Genomic DNA, 20,357 nt, shown 5'->3' with positions numbered 1-20,357 from the left:
TATCCGTCGAGTGTGGAGTGGCGTGTCTGTGTTTAAAACATTTGCTTTTTTTACTGCAGCATATCCCGATAAAGCACCAGCTCGCTTGATTGACCTGACCACCACGTCCTGTCGTGATGTATGCTTGTGCTAAGTTCGTCTCCACGCCCTCTCTGGTGAGTGCGAATGAATGAATGGGGATAAGAGTAGCATGTACTGTGTCGTTGTCCGTAACCTGTTTGCACCGAGGGGTCGTTAAATGCTGACTGTCTTGGTGTTGATATCTTAACTGGGCAAACCTGGTACCCAGCCATGTCTTTGACCCTCCCAGCTAGTGCTCACACAGTCGCAAGGACGTCCTCACTTTGAATAGTATCAGGGCAAAGCTTGGCTCTGTCCAATGAGTCAATCAAGTAAATCGGTTTTGAAACGCGTGAAAAATGCATTTGTATTGAGGTGGGATGTAATCCAGCAAAATTTGCTGCAGTCTACTTAAAATGCCTCAATTCGGCTCGAGTCTGCAGTTTACAAAAAACACATTTTGGGTGCCAAGTGTTGTTGAAAGGAGAGCAAAGCACATTTTAAACTGTATACACAGGGCTTTGTTTGCACATTTTATTTCATCTTTAAATCGCTGCGTATGAATTACCGACCTGACTATTTTCTCTCTTCTTTGCATAGGTCCGTGCTGGATCTCGGGCTCTGTACAGGCCACTCTCTGCAGCTGTCGTCTCAGACGCCAGGAAAGCAGATGTAAGCAGCTCACTTGACTTAAACATAGAGGCGTCTCTAAAATACTTCTACCTATCGTCCTTCTTCTCTTGACAGCGAAGCTTCTCATGACTTTTATGAAAAAATCTCGTCCCTCCAAAATAATAACAGCTCTGGTCAAAACGTCAAGTAGTAATTTCTGAATGACTTGCCAATGCAGTTACATTCATAGCATGGATAATTTCTCACAGGCATTTTACAATTCTTGCCTCAGAAAGACTAATGGTTTATCAAAATGATATACTTTTTGTTTAATAGCCTTGTTATGATGTTATCCATTAACGTGTGCGATGTCATGTTTTGTTTTTCCATCAGTTAAAACTTTCCAAGTCATTTTATTTTCCCTCTCCTATCTTTTTTGCAAAATAAAAAATCCATTATTATCCAATGACATTAAATCCATGATACAATTTGCTTAGCTAAAGAAACTCTAAAGAGGTGTCACATTTGTCCTATTGCTTTTTTACTGGTGTCTCCTGGGTCTATGACCAAATCAAATTCTCATCTCATAGGTGAATTTCCACAGCTTTTCAATAGCTCAGTCGCTGTGCTGCAAAATACCTTGATAGAGAAAATGTGATCCAAATGTGCTCAAGTCAGTTTAATAGTTCAAGTGCAAGAAAAAAAAATCTATGAAGTTTTGCAATTTTAACAACAACACATAAATGTTGCTTTCTGCTGTGTTAAGCTTTAAATGTGCTTGCAATAGTGCGTAATGTTTCAGGAGAGTTTACAGCCTCATGACTTGTCTTCCAACAGGTATTAAAGATTCTTAACTTTAACTTGTGCTATTGTTTATTGTGTGATCTCCTATATCTGTTCAACTTTCTCTTTCAGGCTGCCTCACTCTGGGCGCCACAGAGCCTTGTCGCTCCCCAGCAGCAGGTGGCAGTGCGGGGTTTCCAGACCAGTGCTGTGAGTCGTGACATCGACACTGCTGCTAAATTCATTGGAGCTGGTGCTGCCACGGTGGGAGTGGCTGGATCTGGCGCTGGAATTGGAACGGTGTTCGGGAGCCTTATTATTGGTTATGCCAGGTAAAGTAAACGCAGCAAAGAAAGTGTTGCATATGTCAAACGTGGTCAAACTCTACTGATGAACTTGTTGGATTTCATTGTACATTTCTAAGGATGGAAATTAGACTTAAGTATTTTTTTTTATTGCAATAACTTTTAGCTGATACTTAAAAAGTAAAAATAAAATCCTGGTGTTAGATGTTGATGGATATTAATTTAGTCGCAGTGCAAACTTATACAAATACTTTTGATGCTAAATAGGAAAACCTGCCTATTAAACACGTTGACAGTTGCATGTTCAAGGTGTTTATCTAATGTTGGTGCTCAGCTGCTCCCCTCTCCTCTCAACAGGAACCCCTCTCTGAAGCAGCAGCTGTTCTCCTACGCCATCTTGGGTTTTGCTCTGTCTGAAGCCATGGGTCTTTTCTGCCTGATGGTTGCATTCCTTATTCTGTTTGCTATGTAAAGCACTTAGACTTTGGCTGTGAGAGGATATGCCACATTGTCAACAACACTCAGCAGTCCAAGATGCCTTTTGAATGGTGCAATTATACCAGCTAATGTTGCCCAGTCTTTTCTTTTTTTATTGGCATGTCTGTGCAGATTGCAAGCCCACCAATGTATGGATCCCTGAGAAAACCTAATAAATGTAATGATAGTTTTGCCGTATTGTATATTTTACCATGTCTTGTTGACAAATCTGTCACTGATAACAGAATTAAAAAAGGAGTTCAATTCATTTTGTGTATCTGTTCATTTCAAATATCAATGTTGGTGTTTTGACTCAGTGTTGGTGTTTTCCCATCTGAAAAGTTGGGACCTTGTGACCACACACACACCATGCAGTCCCAGGACCATGTTTAATGATTGGGGTGAAATAATTTCTTTGTGAAATCGCAGTATGAGTGAAGTTGAACTAAATTGTCAAAAAAGATATATTATTTCATATATTTTATTATATTAATATTATTTCTTACTGGCCTTTTAGGTGGGATGCCACCAGTTTATATCACCCTGTATGAGAAAGTATTGAAAACACAAATTTGTCTGTCTGTAGAATAATGAGGTGTGTTTAATTATTTGATCACGTACCCCTTGAGAATAATATGCATATCGGATACATGAGGTTTCCCGGTGGAAGGGAAATCGATCAAATAATTAAAAGAAAAAGAAGCCTTATTTAATGGCCAGAAAATTATAGGTTTTGGAGAAACGTAACCGTCTTTACAAGCCAATCACTCCCTGAATCGTCTCAACAGAAGTAATTTACTGGCGGAACCAAGGGGCCGTCAAGTTGTTGGAGGATGCATTTTAGTGACGTACCGCACCTCGAGTTTTATTTCATTCGTCCCACCAATGTTTGTGAACTGAAGTTTAACTGTTAAATTTAGTCGGGTGCTAAATGACATAGCTTGATGTACCAATTTCGCGTCGTTTGGAAGAAAGTTGGCTCAGAAGCGCCGAAGCTGAGGCCGGAACCTCTGCGGCGCTTACTGTCGTATGACCGCCACACGGATTCTTTTCCTGTTTCTGAATTCAGCGAGCGGCCCAAAGCATCCAGCCGCCAGGTAAATTAGCGAGCAAACACAACTGAAAGCTTTTTTCCCGGAGCATATTCAATTATATTTCTGACCATCGATTCGCAGGGATTTGATGGTAGAATTCCTCACCAGACTTCTGTCTTACTACAAGTGTCCACTAGATGGAGTAGTAGTCAACGACCTCCTTTCATTTGTTCAAGCGATTTACGCTGGCAAATCCATATCAGTGACTGTGAATCTAATTATAATTTTTATGATGATTATTATCATCACAATTTTCTGTTCACATATTCTTCATTTGTTGATTATTCAAACAAAAAGCGGCCAAATTGGATCAGTAAGTTCTAGTTATTCAAACAAATTCAAGTCAATTTGAACAGCTAAATTTAAAATTCTGCCCTTACCATTTTGACTCTGACTGTCTGAATACAACTGCAGTCATACAAAAACATAGAATAATGAGGTTTGAACTGAATGACATTGATGATTGACACAATATTTTTGGCATCTGGTTAGTAAATGAGCATTGAAACAGTTTACTCCTAATATTTCTAACTTAACTTTTGCTATTAAAATGCATTGTTTCGACTAAGAAGCAAGGATCTATCTATATACATATATATATGTATATATATATATATATATATATATATATATATGTATATATATATATATATATATATATATATGTATGTATATATATATATATATATATATATATATATATATATATATATATATATAAAATGTTTTATTTTACTCCTACACCTTCCTACTCTTCAATCTTCTTGACTACGGCCCATTTTTCTCCACAGGTCACCAAAAGGCACATACGAGTTGTGTGTCAAGAAGTGTTGGACTGCTTTGACCAGCAATACAGTCAGGAGCTTGGGAGCTTGTGGGCATCTGCAAGGTAATCTGGATGAAATACTGGATTGACTCTTTCAGGGTTCTTTCTTTACTAAAGCTGCTTCTCTCCTCCAGAGCCGTTCTCCTGGACCGCTCCTCCTGGCAGTATGGAGTCATGCTCAACCGCTTCAGCACCGTGTCGGACGTCACCCAAATTCTCCATTCACAAGGATTTTCCACGTTGCAGCCACAAACGGAAGTGTCCGCATTGACCCGTGATCATCCCTCAAAAGTGGCAGGTTCTGGACCCAAAGCAGGGAAAGACTCATTTTCGCTATCTCCCGCCGATTTCCCTGTCCAGCCTGACGGGAATTCTCAGGCGCCTGCAGAGGATCCTCAAACACGGCCGTCCCTCTTGTTTCCCCGTTCTTCATTGCAGTGTTACATTCACCCGCAGCCAGTCCGATTCCCCTCGCAGCCTCACAGGCCTGGTCAGCTGAAGCAGTACTACCTCCTGAATGCCGCCTCCCTGCTGCCAGTGTTGGCGCTGCGCGTCGGAGATGGTGAAAGAATTTTGGACCTTTGCTCTGCTCCGGGAGGCAAAGCGCTCGCCATAATGCAGAGTGCCACACCAGGTATGCAGTGTCCTCAAAGAAGGAGTTGAGCAACATAATTGTTTTCTTTTTTAAGGGATGCAAAGGCTTTTAAAACTAAATGAAGGTAGAAGAAATTCGGTGTATGTTACATTCTTTGCAATTCAGTGCAGGCATTCCGTCTTTTTCTTGAGAATAGTTGTTTTTTTTTAGTTGTTAAACAGTCTTCTTCATCTTTCTCAGAAACGCCAGCGATTCATTTTTTTATTCTAAATTATTCAAACTGGGTCAGTATTGTTCTTCAAAAAGGAAATGCAGATTTTCTTTGTCCTTTTTTTTTTTTTTTTTTTTTGACTTGCACACATCCTCCAAACGATTAGGCTTTTTGCCTCCGCTGCTGGCTCGGTCAGGAGGCCCCCACCTCACTCTTTTGCACTTCAAGAAATGAGTCATCCCTTAAGATGGCATGCTGAGATTGATTTCTAGGTCACAGGCGCCGAGACTGAGAGGAGGAGGAGGCGCAAAATGTCAAAATGAGAGCCGCCTCAAAGAGTCAAAAGCTTATGAAATGCTGTTTTTGTAATAACTCTGACTGCCTGAGGAGGGAGATGTGAGATGTATAGTTCCACTTGAGAGGAAACGTTTGAGTACTTGCAACAGAAAAAATACTGGCAAGGATTTCTGGCCGCTGAGTTAATCCATGCTGCTCTGTGCTCCTTCCTCAGCGCACCTCTGCTGTAATGAGCCAGACCCGCACAGACGACAGTGGCTGGCCAGAACTTTGGAGTCCTTCCTGCCTCACCCGCTGCACAGCCGAGTGGCTGTCTCCGGCCAAGATGGACGGTCTGTTGGGAATCTGCAAACAGAGAAATATGACAAGGTGGGGAAGGGTCATATTTATGGCAGGACACGGATGAATGCCACTGCAGTGCCCAACACACTGAGCTGTCATCCCTGTTCGGCCGAAGCCCTGCTTCAGGACGAATGAGCACAATAAAACTGTGAGAAACCAATAATGGCCCGAGCACAAAGGCAAAAAAAACCAAAACCAAAACAAAACGCAAACATGGCGAGGAACCACAGGGTCTGATTATGAAGCAGCATACTCATATGAATCAGAAACCTCCAAAATGAAATGAAAAGGCTTTGAGCTGGTGGCTGGACGCCAGTAATGGACGATGTGTCATTAAATGATTTAACATAATTTGCATAAAGCTCAGACAGTCATGTACATATTTTTAAACCCTATCTTCTACACGAACCATGATTGCTTTGGGAAAATTATAACATACTTTGTATTATTATTATTATTTTTCCAGTTCTCCAATCATTGTTATTTTCTTGGCATTTACCTTGATTGCCTAATTCAGTGGTGCGACTTCAAAAGTAGTCATGTCTTCCTTGACACTGACTACCTCTCATAGTTGAATTCTCTGTCACTCCGTCACATCTCTTGACCTCTCGGCCGCAGGTTCTGGTCGACGCGCCGTGCTCCAATGACAGGAGTTGGTTGTATTCCCGTGGCGGCCAGCAGGGGGTGAAAAGGCTGCAGGAAAGAGCTCGTCTGCCGGAGCTTCAGCTCCAGCTTCTCAGGTAAGCTCCATGCTTAAACCCAAATTAGACGTATGCCTAAAGTGTCTAGACATAGAGGCAGAGGGAAATTTGGGACGTTAACAAGCGTCTGTGACAGCCGAGCAAAGGTCAGCTAGGACCGAAGCGTTTGAAGACGCAGGGAGTGCGGCTTTCAAAGCCGGAGTTCGTCATCACTTTTTCTGGCCACAGGTCCGCACTGTCAGCGGTGCGTCCGGGGGGAGTCGTCGTCTACTCCACCTGCACTCTGTCCAGCGCGGAGAACTACTCTGTGGTCGAGACGCTGCTGAAAGAGAGTCCCGAGGCCGAGCCCGAAGACCTGTGGGAGGAGTTGGCTCTTCCTCTATCAAAGCACTTTGCATTTAATCCTGCTGGCGCAGGTCACGACGCGCAGACACTTCACAAGCCCTCCCCGCAGCCACGCCACGGCAGAGTGTCGTCTTATCAGCACAGACTCGGGATTTTAGTGGTTCCACAGCCGGGCAGAACCTGGGGACCCATGTTCTTGTCTCGGATTAGAAGAACCGGATGAGGTTGCTATAAATGATGCTATAAATCTCACATTTTACAGCAACAAGTTGTTGAATGACAGTGTAAAGACATCAGGGAATATGTTAATGTGAGCTGTAATGAACCGACAGGAAATTCAGTCACCTTTGAAAAAAAAATAAATAAATAATCACTGTTATCCAACATTTTAAGGGAACTGTACAACATTTCTGACTCTGGAGTTAACAAAACAATATTGTCTCTGTTGCTCAATAAATAAACAAATGAATAAACACGTGTAAATTCTTGATGAGTGCGAAGTCCATTACAGGATTGTTTGATGTGAATACAAGAATGCACTGGTTTATTGTCTAATTCTTTTTCATTTTGTCATTTGTGCAGTGAATCTGTCACCCTCTTCACTTGGTTTATGTTTCTGCTTTAGTTTATTCCACTTTAGTTCTTAAGTCCTTCCATTATATGCATTCCACCCAATATACAATCAATCAATCAACTTTTATTTGTACAGCGCTAAATCACATTCAAGGACGTCTCAAGCAAAGTGCGACAGAGGCCAGGAGAAACTCCCCCATGGGAAGAAACCTAGAGCAGATCCAGACTAAGGCAGATTTTTAGGACATTTAAGGCAGAAATGTGTTGCGTTTGCTGTGGCTGAATAGCTTCAGCTGTGGAGGAGAGCAACCGCAATCTAATTAACAGTTCCTCCTTCGTCATTTGGAACCGCTCTCAGTTAATCCCGCTGCATTCTCACCAGGGTTCGATGCGTCATCGCCGCCTCCCTCCAGCGTGATCGACGGCTGCGTCAGCCCTCGTACTTGTCTCATTAGGGTCGAGCCGCTCTGGTTATGCTCCAGTGAAATGTAGACTATTTGTTTCCGACTTCTTTTTTTTCCCTCCCACCCGCCGAGCTGCGATTGTGCAGGCAGAAGGAGGCCAACGTCGTTTTTGATGTGACATACAAGAGCTCTCTTGCAGGAGACCTTGCGAGGACGCTCTTGCTTGAGCCGTTGAGAAGTGGAGACCCGGAGTTGCTGAGTAAGCCGCGAGGAAACGTTGCGAGTTCCCATTCAGCAGTGCACTTTCATTATTCCGGCTGCCCCGCTTTCTCTCCGCTTCTACCTGCCCGCTGAAGAGTAGCCGCGGCCTCGGGTACGAGTGCACGCTGTTCCCCTGCCCGCCGCAAATTAAAGGCAAGCCGCGCCGCGCGTCCGACGGAAGGACGGCGGGGTTTCATCGGGGGTTAAACATGATCCTGACCTTTGCGCGAACCCTGGCTTGTTGATGTTCTCCATATTGCCACGTTTCCTCAAGGGGAGAATCTCTAAGCAGCTTTCCCTCCACTTCAAAGGGAGAGAATGTAGGCCTGCTTTGCATAATCAGGTGGGGAACAGCTTTTTGCCAGAGAGGCAGGAATTAATTTGTGCCACCGCCAGATGTAATCATTAGGACTCTCGTCATCGACAATAAAGGCGGCCGAGGTGGAGAGAAGAGGAGGAATCGTGGAAGCGGCGCGAGGAGCGGCGGCCGAGCACCGGACGGCCCTGAATGCCACGGGACACCGTGGCTAAGTAGGCTAATCTGGTCTGAGCTCTGCTAAGCCAGAATGACACTTTTTTCAGTCTGCTTGGTAACATCCAGCTCTGTCACTCTCACTTCAGACGCGTCCAGCAATTCCTTATTTCCTGATAGGCCTTGTCCTTCTGTGGTATTTCGGGATTCAAGTGCTGCAAAAGTACCTGCAGAAAGGACTCCACATTATGTGATACCGCAAGTTTCCTTTTTAGCATAGCGGTCACACTGAGAGCTATTTAGCGACACTGAGGAGTTCGGTCACAGCCGGGAAACCCACAGTTGAGTCGGTCTCTCGCAGGATGCACTTTCAGCAACACGTTAGCGCCTTTAATAAAACAATTTACTCAAGCAGCTGAGGGCTGCAGAACTAATGATATGCTTTAGTTAATCCCAGGGTTCAGTGTTATCTTGTTGTTTTTTATGCACTTGTGACAAATGTCGAATAGAGAAAGCGTTTCTTTTTATTGGCTCCGCTGCCAAAATCCTCGTGTGGAAAAGTTTCCCTCGCTGTGTTTTGATGCTGAGTGTGCCAGACGGCGAACATGAGGGCGTATGGATTTGGTAACGTTTGGAGTATCCATCACTCATTCCCAATGTCATCATTTGTCAATATTCCATCAGTGCAAGTGAGTAACCAGGGCTGCTGCCCTTGATTGATCGTTACACAGCCAATCTCTGAGGGGGGAAATGTCTGCAAAGGATAAATTCTCGAGAAGGTCAAGTTTGCTTGTTTTTAGAGGTTTTTCCTCCAATTTACAGGCATGCATGGTGCATATACATATACACAAATATACATGTACATATATGTGTATATGTATATATATGTATATATATATATAATTTGTTTTAATGTTTATTTATAATTATATATGTTAAACACCTGTTGGAACTTCCAGAATGGGTTTGTGGCCAGGAGACAGAAAAATGAGAGCATTTCAAAGACTAACAGCAATGTGCCCATGAAATAAACTGTACCAGGTAGAGATGCATGTTTTCTTTTTTTTTGCTTTCTTTTTTCTCCTATATGCTCCTGTGATTCTCTGCAGCTACGACAAGAAGACACCCGTAACAGCTGCACGAGAAAACAAAGCGCAGGCTTAACAGACTGAAGGCAGGATAGATTACCCCGGCCCGGACACCCATTCATCCTTTGAGGAAAAGATAGAATTGATTGTGAGATAGAAAGCTAAAAGCCTTTGGACAGACTCACCGCCACATTGGATTTAAAAGTCAGCGTCTGGCTCTGTTCAGTGTCAACTTATCATTGTACGGCAAATTAAATGCAAATTGGAAGAGCAGATCAGAAAAACTGGGCATTTCGAAAATGTGAGTTTTAACAGCTGGCAGCTTCAGGGGCTCTTGTGCTCTGTTTCATTTGTGAGCCATGATGTCTTCCAAAAAAGACAGATTTGTTAAGAGCAAAAAATATACTTATATAGTAGAAAGGCTGTCCTTTCAACACAGCCGCTGACCCTTAGTCTTTTCTTCATGAAAGAATAAGCCCTACATGCACCACCAAGTCAAATATTATTGAAACACTATTAGTACGGGAAAGAAAAGTCAGTGGGTACAGCCTTCTTTAAAGAGACCTGCACCCAAAGGTCTCGATGGAATTATTGATGCTGTCACATATGTAAGTTGTCTGTGTATTTATATAAAAAACAAAAGTCCTTCAAACTCGCATAGAACTCGCAGAGGACACAGCGATCTGGAGGCTTCAAAGCAAAAATATACTGATTATTATCTGATCATAATCAATGGAGATAAGACCGGCAGAGTTTGCAGTTATATGGCCAAAGTGTCCTGACCCAAGTTTCTTCTTCCCGAAGTGCTTGTGCAAACCTCTATTTTGTCCTTGCGGTGGACTTTCTTAGTGGCCGGCTCATTAGCAACACAAGTGATTGCAGCACAATGACAAACAGGTGCGCGGGTTGCAACGACAATCAGCAGTCAACGCGACGTCAGGCAGCTCCAGATTTGGGAAGGCAGGTGCACTGGATGAAGTCTCGAATGGGAGGAGTCATAACGGCGTTAGACCCACCACTCCCTTAGCAGGAAACACACCAAACTGCAGAGTAGTAAGCTGCAGATAGGAGAGAGCGGGAAGTACGGACTTAGATTCGTGCCACTGGGTACGTTCAGCACTGGCACACAGAGGTGTCAATGAGGGAGCTGCTTACAATTGTATTTCGATAGTCGTTGTTGTCAGGACACTGAAAACATATTGGGAAAATACGTGCAGAACAATATTTATCTCTAGCGTAGCAAATTGTTGCCCGCATGATGTCTGTTTGCACAAATGGAAGGTGTCTTTTCAGATTTACCTCCATCTAGTGGTAAAGGGGCATTTTGCAATCAAATGAAGGCACACATACTTCCTTGTGTAGCCTTTGGCATATGTTGTCACTTGAGCATGTGGCACTAAAAAAAAGAACACAGCCAGATATTACGGATGATGACTTCACTCTAAGGATGTTTTTTTCTAGTACATTTTACTTCTTTTATTTTGATCTGCAAAGTTACGGTTGTAAAAGGCCATTCAGAGTTTATTCCTTGGTTAAAGATCCACTGAACGGTGACCAGATCCATGTTCTGGGTCACTGGAGATGGCCGCGTCCTGGCGAGTTGACCTGCTTCTTTGTCGAAATTAGAGAATGAAAAGCTCCAACATGTATACATTTACATTATACAACATTAGCATTTTCCAGTCCATTTAATGCCAGCGGGGAACTCTTAGTGCGACTCGCGGGGCCTTTCGGAGGCCTTCCAAGTGTTTTCAGCTAAATGCCCCCACTGTGAGTGGCGCGGTGCTGGTCTCTGTGTTCATCTTTGGAGATGCGTAACATCTCAGGAGCTCTTTTACCGCCATCTACTCTGTCGATGCTGACCTGCGGGGTTCCGGCTGAACAATACACTTAGCTGCTTCGAAGTGGTCGAGTTGTAGAACATCCAAGCTGGGAGCGGGAGCTCGCTGTGGCTTCTGCTGCCACCCGTTGCCCCTCTGCTTGCTTGGGGGGGGTTGATGACTGAATGAATGAGTGGTGACAGTTAGTGGGACAATACAGGACAGGTTTGTTTCTGGTTAGCCTCAGTGGCTCAGTGGTGGAGGTGCTGACCGGTGGAGTTCACTCTGTTTCCGGCGGGACAAGGTGACACCGAAGCCAGCGTGAATCAGTAATATGAAGTCGGCATAAAGGCAGGCGGCTTCTTTTTACCCACCCCCCTGCCTCCGCCGTCCCTTCTGTGCCTTTGGAACTTTCAGTTCTCTCACTCTCCTTGTCGCTGGATGACTTTCTCTTCCCCTCCTCGGTGGCTCTCTATCTGGCTCCATCCCTCTCCTCCCCTCTCCTCCCCATCTCCTCTCCCTCTCCCTCTCGCACAGTTAGCCTTTGATGTTGCCGGTCCTAGCACAGAGGTAGACAGTGATGCTGCATGGCTCCTCTCTGCCTATTAATGTCTCAGCTCCTGCTCTGCCTCTCCTCCCGGAGGTCCTGCGGGACGTCGTTTCACACTCCATTGAGGAGGCACAGGCACCATTTAATCAACCTCTGTGTATGTGGTCTTAACACCTGGCTGTTAATCTTCTGTTCTGATCTGTTTTTTCTTTCTTCTGAAAGGCATTGACTGCATGTGCCATGGTCATTTGTGCGTTGACCTTTTTGTTCACGCACCCCACATGTTTAATGCAGAAAAACAGGATTGTAAATCCAGTGAATTTAAGCAGCTCAGACGCCGAGGTCGTGCTGCCACCGTGTTGTGACACTATAAGAGTCGATGCGCAACAGAAGTCACAGAACAAAAAGCAAAAGAGACACATCTGTGGGTTTTGGGGTACAGACTGCTCCAAAATCCCACGTCTGTCAACTGCAACATCTTGCTTCTTGCTGTTTTGCCTGGTCTGGAAAATTCTTGGTAACTGCTGCCGCACAGCACCGTGGTTGTGGGTTAGATTCCTAAGGCCGGGTCTTTCTGTGTGGAGTTTACATGATGGGTTTCCAACAGGTTCCCCAGATTCGTCCTGCAGTTCAAACACAGGTGAGTTGGACTGAGGTTCAAGGTTGAAGAGAGGTTCAAGCAGACCACAACCTTGATGCAATGACAAGATATTAAGCAAATCTTACTTTTAAAATGCCATTCCCAGATGGTAGTCTGGATTTCATTGGCACTCTCATTAATATTCTCAGCATCGTTTTCCCCAATGCTATTTTTTTTTTGCTGATAAAGAATTAGTGAGTGCACAAAAATCAGAGGCAATAGGTTTGCTTTTCTCCGTGAGCCTGTTCTGTCACACCCACTGCCTCCTTCTCCTCTTTGTCCTCGCTGCCTATTCATCCTTCTCTTTTTCACATCGTGACGGCTCAATTACCATTCCTCACACTTGAGCTTAAAAAAAAAGGTACAAAAATAGAGTTGGGGGGGGGATTCTTGACGATATCAAATAATAAGTGAACTTAATTTCTTGTTCTTCACCTCTGACGCAGTGAGTGGTGGCTCCCCTCAGCTCACAGTAATAAATGTCATTGAAGGGGTTTTGGAGGTGGAGCTGAGCTTCAGGTGGATTCTGGGAATTCGTCAAGGGGGCTGATAATGAAACATCGTGGCAAGAATGCATGAGGGAATTAATTAGTTTAGGACTGTTCTTCGTAAGGAAACCCATATCAGCGAAGTGATATATTTTTTTATCAGTACGGGACAACAGAAATTCACTGAGACAAAATCTTACCATTTTAATTTCCAAATGCGTAGCCCTCCTTCGCCACCAAACCCTTCATCTCTCCATTTCTGAGGACTCTCCTTCCCCTCCGTCTTAATCCTCTCCCTCCCCTGCTGCAGGCTCCCAGCCCGGAGCCTCGGGGATCCGCGCCACTTGATTGTGTTTTGATGTTCTTGTGAAGCTTACAAGTGCACTCAGAGCCAAGACCCATAACATACATTTTCAAGAATGCTCACCCAGGAGGGAAGGAAGCGGCGGAGGAAGGAAGAGTGCTTACAATCACCACTGTCAGCACAGCCGACACGCCTTCAGTAGCTAAAGAGCCGCATTAAAGGCGCGGGAGAGATAGGCCCTTCTTTGCAGCCGCTAGTTCATCGTCTGACTGAATTATAACATCTTTCTTTCCTCTGGAATGAAAGAAATGAGAAAAAACGAATTGCTGAATATTGAATTCACATGCATTTTTTAAAACTATTTTGCAAACTCTTACTCGGGCTCGACTGTAACTCAGGAAGTAGAGCGGGTTGTCCAAAGACGGAGAGGTTGGCGGTTCAAATCCTGCTCCGTCCCAGTCTGTCGTTGTATCTTTGGGCAAGACACTTAACCCACATTGCCTCGTACGAATGTGTGTGAATGTTGCAGGGTGGTCGGAGGGGCTGTTTGGTGCAGATTGGCTGCCACTACACATGGATCTCACCACCACCGGTGTGAATGAATAATGGGTTCAATGTAAAGTGCTTTGAGTGCCTAAAAAAGCACCATATAAATCCAATCCATTATTATTAATTAACATTTGATTAAAAATCTGCTTTGGCTTGTGGGCACTACAAAACTTGTTGTAACCACATCGTTAAGGTCACTATTCTGGAAACCACCAGGCCTGTCGTTTGCTACTGACTGACTGAAGAGGAACTTTTTGGTGAGTCCATCATATGTGAGACATAAACTTGGAATCAGCGGCCCGCCCCCGAGCCCAACGCCCTTTTCCTCTCTGGCATTTGAAGACTCGAGCATTTTGTTTTCCTTTTAATCTTTCTTCCTTTGGAACAGTGCAGCGTGTTTGGACTGAAATATCCTTCATTCGTGTCTGTGCATGCCAAGAACTATGCATCTTGTATGTAAAAAGGTGTTTCACGGTGTTGAATATAAACCTGTACAAAGTTGCACTGCAATATATGTGGACAAATAAACTGTTGCTTATTTCATGATACACACAAACACTCCTGCACACACATCACAACAGTGCTGGAGCTCTACCACAGTCTTGCCTGATGCATGCATGCAGTGACAGACGTGTGCAGTTTTGTCTCACACTTTAGCTGCCTCGCCGGTTTGTGTTATTTCCATGTTTATTCAAAAGATAAGAAGAGAGACATGTCATGTTATTATGCAAATTAGAAAAAATACAAAAGAACAAAAACAAAATAAATTGAATCCAAAAGAAGCAACAAGGTTGAGAGGTCCAAGTGTGAGAACGTAAACAGCCTTTTGTGCCGCGTCGTCACATTCATTATGCACAGATACTTTAAATGAATAATGCAGGTGACTTAATGGTTCTACAGCGGTATTCCAATTATCATCATGAATAAAACATCTGTTATTAAAAGATTTTAGTCACAAAACAAGGCAGAGTGCTATCACACTGCTAGACTTTGGACTGGGTCAGAAAAAAAAAATCAATATAATGATATCAATTTTTAATTCAAACATCACACTCGTTCAAGATAAATGGTGCCTCTTTTTTTTTAAGGTCAGACGTATCTCCCATCAGCCCCGGGACAGTGTGACAAAAATATAGACACTGAATGTGACAGAAATGCAAAAACACAGACTTGGCATTCCAAAATATGTAAACAACCATCAGAGGAAATTTGCTTTAAAAAAAACAACCAAAACCCCCCCCCCACACACACACATTCACTGGATGTTTTTAAATCACGCAAATTTCTGCATGTGTTATCTTGCAAGTGCTGTAAATCATTCCAGTACATGTAAGCTAAAGACCCAGCCAACATATAGATGGCCAGAACATTGATCTGCTTGGGGATTCACCCTCACATGACAAGCTGTGCACAAAGCTCTAAAGTCAAAGCAATACTTTTCAAGGTCAGGGAATCTTTACCCACACGCCCCGACGACCCTCAGCATTCAACACCCCACCGGGCCTCTTAGGTGTAGCTTCAACCCAGCTGTTAAACCACAAATCTGGGCTTCCCCTCCTGCCACACAGATCGATCCTGTAACAACAGGCATTCACCGCTTTACCAACGTGGTCACGCATCGATTGAAAACCTTTTATTTATTTATTTATTTTATTTTTTGGCCTTTCGAACAAAGAAAATGGGTTCCACAGGCGGCAAAGGCATATGGGACAAAGTTTGTCTGTTGCCCTCTATTCGTCTATTCAGTGTTGACTGGACCAGGACTGATTATTCATTTATTTTCATAATTTTATACAATGTTTTGCAATGATTTGCAAAAAAATTGCACAAAGTTTTCTATTTGAATGAACTATTCTGTCATGCAGAGCTGTATAATTTTCAAGAAGTAAATCCATTTCACAATGGTTATGTGTTTTGTTTTCTAGTGATATTTTTTGTTTCTGCCGTTCATTGTTGCCTGGCTATTAGTTCAGCAGTGTAGCGACTGCCTGCCTTCATATTGGAAATGTCATACTGTCGTAGAAGACCGTGTGGACATGCAATAATGTTTCTGGACGTTGTCTCAGGTCCCTCCCCCATCAACATGTGAGAAAAGGTTTTATTTCTCCATCTCTGCAGTGATTTTTCACCTTTGACAGCTGCTGGCTCTCAAGAAAGTTGTCAACAATGGTGCTGTTTAATGATTATTTTCCAAAGATGCAACTTTGCTTCCTATGGATCACGAAAACAACATTTACGGAAATGTTAATTGTGGCCTTTTTGGTTTTGAGTAAAAGGGGAGGCCTGAGGGGAGACAAAGTTCATCAATCAGGCACCGCATGTTTTGAACAAAGCGAAAAGCCAGTGTACACACGACTTCATTTCAAACTGCTTATTTTAATTCAGTTGAACTTTTTCAATGCTTTGTGCTCTAGTTCTGCAACATTCAAAACATTTACTGTTTTCAATGTTTCTATCAGTGCTGTCCAAGTTGCATTTTTAAATTTAAATCCAATTATTTCAAATATATCAGCCCTAAAAAATATTGATCAATTGCCTGAAAATCCTCTTAAAGGTTTCAGAAAGTTGTTCATAATAGGATTTCTGAGGTTGGCTATTTTATTTTAATATAAAAAATAAAAGAAATCTTGTCTCAGCTCTGCTGTGGCCCAGCAGAGCTGAGAGATATATCACCAACGACGTCATTGCCATTGAATCTGAGTCGGTACAAATTTCGCCGCTTTTCTCCCCCGCGACTTGTCACGCTTAATAATCTGTGGAGAACTGACGGTCGTCTCCCCACGTGGACATCAAACAGGTTAATGAATATTAAATTACAAAATCACTTAGCCGAAAATTAAATCAGCTTCTCCAAATGCCTTGAACACAAGAAATTATTATTCATGCAATAAACAGGCGAGTAACAAACTGACCTCCCTTCCATTTCTGTGAACTCCTCCACCTCCCCATCACTTTATTTCCAATTTTGCCTCTAATCACATCCAGTTAAACACAATTATAATCACCCATTTCCACACTTTCGAAACGCCGCGCTGTCTTCGCCTCATGTGTCCTCCTCGTCCTCGTGTGTCTCGCTCAGCCTCCTCTCTTCACCCTGTCCTCACTCTTCTGCATGACCAGTTCCATGTCAGGCCCTAATTGTGTTTTGATGTTTTTTCCAGACCTGCAATTGAGCTCCATTCTCGCCAGCCAAAACAGAACAGACATTTGTCAATGCACAGCCAGATCCCCTATCTATCTATCTATCTATCTGTCTATCTATCTATCTATCTATCTATCTATCTATCTATCTATCTATCTATCGGTCTATCTGTCTATTTGTCTGTCTGTCTGTCTGTCTGTCTGTCTGTCTGTCTGTCTGTCCTTGAGGACCATCCATGCATCCTCGAGGACTTCAGACAGGGAGCAATGGAGCAGTAACATCAATGTAGTAGGAGACCAAAGACCTTCTTTCCCCTTTGATGGCTAGTCACATGTAATTACTGTTAAACACGAAAAACACGCACACACGCGCGCACACACACACACACACACACACACACACACACACACACACACACACACACACACGCAGTGGACTGACTCGACGAGGACTAGTTTTCGGGGTAAATATTTGCGCGAGCGGCACAAGCTCAAGGAAGACGAAGACGAAGCCTGCTCACCTCAGCACTGTGTCACCAAATCATGAAATATTCAGAGCGAGGGAGAGACATGGAAGGAAGAGGAAAGCGAGGGTGGAAAGAGGTGCAAGATAGATAGATGGATGGATAGAATGGAAAGACAGATAGAGGAGGAATGACACAGCAACCAAGTCAGGGGCAAATCAGGGGCGCTATATGCGGCGTCCTCCGGCAGATGGTGTGAGAAGTGGAAGAAAATGACGTTTCCTTCAGGGCCTTGGTTGGTCGTGGCATGAAGGTTGTTCATCCCCATCCAGTGCTTGATGTGAGCTTGGTGTCTCATAGGTCTATCTGTGTCCGCGAGCTTTGGATTGGTTGTCAGTGGCCGCGTTTCCATCACAGTTATTCGCAAAATAAAAGCGATATTTCTAAACTTTGGACAAAGTACAATTGCGATTTGCAGGTGTTTCCATTGAATGGTGTGAAGCACATAAGCCGTATTCCTGGAATGGAAACGCTAGTGGTGGAGCTGCCTTGTTCCCCTACATTATACTTACATTATATTACAAGTGAATAATGTCAGGGAGATGTCCAGCAGGACTTCACTCACTTAGTGCTTGTTTTTGGACATAGTCAGACAATTGGATTTGTTGTTATTTGGTGAGGATATTTGTGCTTTCCATCTTGAATAATAAGCCCGACGACGATGATTGCAGTGTTTTCATAAAGTCCAAAAATAAAATTCAATGTGCAGGAAGCAGGACATCTGCTTCTGTTACAAACAAAACCAGCAGCTGCTGTTTGCAAATGTTTTATTAGCAGTCATGCAATGCAAACGGCATCAAAAAGAAAAAGACAAACAAATGACAATTAAACCAAATATATTTCAAACAACTAGACTAAACAACAAGAATAATGTAATTTCAATCATTGATTAAAAGACCTTCAAGGCCAAACACTTGAATACACAAAGAAATACTTCTGTTGTATGTTTCAGCTCTTATAAAATGCATTCACAAGCCATTTAAATAGTACCAGGCCATTTCAATCAATTCGGTACCTGTAATTGAACTCATATTTTTTTTCTCATGAGCAATCCTCAGACGTGGTTGTGCTCTTGTAATACTGCCTTGACAAGGGAAAGTGTGATTTCTTGCTTATACTTTCAAGTGGCACAATGAGAGGAGGGTCTTCTGTGTGAAGTTGTTCAATCGTTTTAAACTACAAAATGTCATAGAAACACGCACATATTGAGCCTGGCATGTGTGGATTTTAAAAATCCTTGGATTTTAGCCATGCTTTTAGCCGTGGTCAATTAAACCAACAGAGACTTCGATAATGGCTTGTCTTTGCAATTTAAACCTCAAGGTAAACTTTCACAGTGTGCATGCACACACACACACACACACACACACACACACACACACACACACACACACACACACACACACACACATAGAGGAAGAGAAAGGAGAGAGAGAAAGAGAGCAAAACCCACTTTAATCCTTTTTTAGAAGCAGCTAAGGAGGCTGCCGTCATTTGTTGCTGTCCATGGTCCTGAAATGACTTGTCATTTCTGAAATGAAGAGCCCCGAGTTCTGCCCCTCTCGGAGTTGGACACATTACACAAGCAAATGCAACATTCGTCCTTTTTGGACCAGATAGACATTTGCTGTACTTCAGTGGTTTTACGGAGTCGCTTGGACTCTTCCAAATCCCTCCGGAGTTAACAGAACTGAACTGAGGGGGCTGTCAGTAGTAGTAATGTCTGTCATTTGCCATCTGCTGCAAAAACCGCCAAGTTGTCCTGAACTTGAGTTACAGCAATGAATGTAAACACAACACACACACTAGAAAGACGAAGGAAAAAGAAAAAAAGAAAAACACCTGGGGGCACCCAGTGGAAATAGCCGAGCCACGGGCAGTTGAGCATTTTGACAGCGCCACGGGCCAATCTGGGAGGATTGTTTGGACCGGTGAAAAAGGCTCTCGGTGGAAGTATTATTGCAACTGTCAAATCCCAGGAAAGCAGCTGGCCCAGGTGTCCCACTGAGTACTGTGCTCGCACAGGCAAATCAACTATATATATTTAATGCAAGGCTGTCTAAAGCCACTTGGGACCAATGTCAAGGGTAGGACATCCCCTAATAGATTCCACCTTTAACACAAATCCAGCTATTGGCGAAGAGGTAATAGAAAGTCAGTTTTATTTGGTAATAAATATGTGTGAGTTTAAATAGGAGTGCAAATTGTTGTTTGTTTCTCTTTGTTAACTGTAGTGAAGAATGTTTTCAGCTCACAGCCCGGTTGGCAGTTGACTGTAGGACCAAACCCAACTCACTCAACCCCTCTAGACAATTGATAAGCTGGCAAGCCCGAGACACCACTTGATTACTTACTAATGGGGGTGGCATTCAACGACCACATGCTTACATTGTCAGGCTGTAAAGTCCTGTCTTAATGAGTGCAACAATGGCAGGGCTGACGCAGGCAGCAATTACTAAAACTGTCACTCAGGCAACAATGAGTGGCTGATAAGCTCCCCTATCTGCCAGCCACTCAAGCCTATCTCTTGGGGCCATTGGGCCATTATACCTGCTCCCTGTCTGAAGAATCAAGAGTCACCACCAGCATTGTGCTGCAGGTGAAAAAGCTCACAGGCAGGACAGGTGGCAGTGCATATATTCGGCAGTGTGTATTTTTTTATCTGTAAGGTGTCACTGCAACCGTGATTTCATGTGGATGTTTAATCACATTCATGGCGATTTGTTAATGTAAAGTAATTCTTTTTAATTCCCTCATGATGTTGTCTAAAATATGGAAATAGTTCCGTCTGCAACATTGAGGCGACCATATTTTGTAAACCCCCCAAAAAGAGGACACCCTGATATTGGTGGCAATGTGGTTTTCCAAGTCTCAACAATCTTTATCTGCGACAGA

General features: G+C 43.4%; 2 protein-coding genes across 2 annotated transcripts; both read left to right on the top strand.

The window, feature by feature from the left end:
* On the top strand, nucleotides 1-2,505 carry LOC142885050 (ATP synthase F(0) complex subunit C2, mitochondrial-like). The gene is made up of 4 exons (XM_076021147.1): nucleotides 1-155; nucleotides 661-732; nucleotides 1,588-1,787; nucleotides 2,118-2,505. Exons 1-4 carry the CDS (start codon nucleotides 117-119, stop codon nucleotides 2,230-2,232), a joined length of 426 nt encoding a protein of 141 aa, XP_075877262.1. The 5' UTR covers nucleotides 1-116; the 3' UTR covers nucleotides 2,233-2,505.
* Nucleotides 2,506-3,055: 550 nt separating this feature from the next.
* On the top strand, nucleotides 3,056-7,363 carry nsun3 (NOP2/Sun RNA methyltransferase 3). Its single transcript, XM_076020516.1, has 6 exons — nucleotides 3,056-3,334; nucleotides 4,123-4,220; nucleotides 4,292-4,791; nucleotides 5,475-5,629; nucleotides 6,221-6,342; nucleotides 6,532-7,363. Exons 1-6 carry the CDS (start codon nucleotides 3,182-3,184, stop codon nucleotides 6,869-6,871), a joined length of 1,368 nt encoding a protein of 455 aa, XP_075876631.1. The 5' UTR covers nucleotides 3,056-3,181; the 3' UTR covers nucleotides 6,872-7,363.
* Nucleotides 7,364-20,357: the final 12,994 nt, after the last annotated feature.

The sequence above is a fragment of the Nelusetta ayraudi genome, unplaced genomic scaffold, assembly GCF_046127955.1.
Source record: "Nelusetta ayraudi isolate G7.1 ecotype Tasmania unplaced genomic scaffold, CSIRO-AGI_Nayr_v1 ptg000002l, whole genome shotgun sequence".
Lineage (NCBI taxonomy): Eukaryota > Metazoa > Chordata > Actinopteri > Tetraodontiformes > Monacanthidae > Nelusetta > Nelusetta ayraudi.
This window is presented reverse-complemented; position numbering and strand designations above follow the sequence as displayed.

Bases quoted from the DNA above. Each gene is read 5' to 3' on its own strand.
- LOC142885050 (XM_076021147.1), top strand. From the start codon at position 117: ATGTATGCTTGTGCTAAGTTCGTCTCCACGCCCTCTCTG. The intron at 156-660 runs GTGAGTGCGAAT...TTCTTTGCATAG, and splicing joins TCGTCTCCACGCCCTCTCTG to GTCCGTGCTGGATCTCGGGC. The intron at 733-1,587 runs GTAAGCAGCTCA...TTTCTCTTTCAG, and splicing joins CAGACGCCAGGAAAGCAGAT to GCTGCCTCACTCTGGGCGCC.
- nsun3 (XM_076020516.1), top strand. From the start codon at position 3,182: ATGTACCAATTTCGCGTCGTTTGGAAGAAAGTTGGCTCAGAAGCGCCG. The intron at 5,630-6,220 runs GTGGGGAAGGGT...TCTCGGCCGCAG, and splicing joins AAACAGAGAAATATGACAAG to GTTCTGGTCGACGCGCCGTG. The intron at 6,343-6,531 runs GTAAGCTCCATG...TTCTGGCCACAG, and splicing joins CTTCAGCTCCAGCTTCTCAG to GTCCGCACTGTCAGCGGTGC.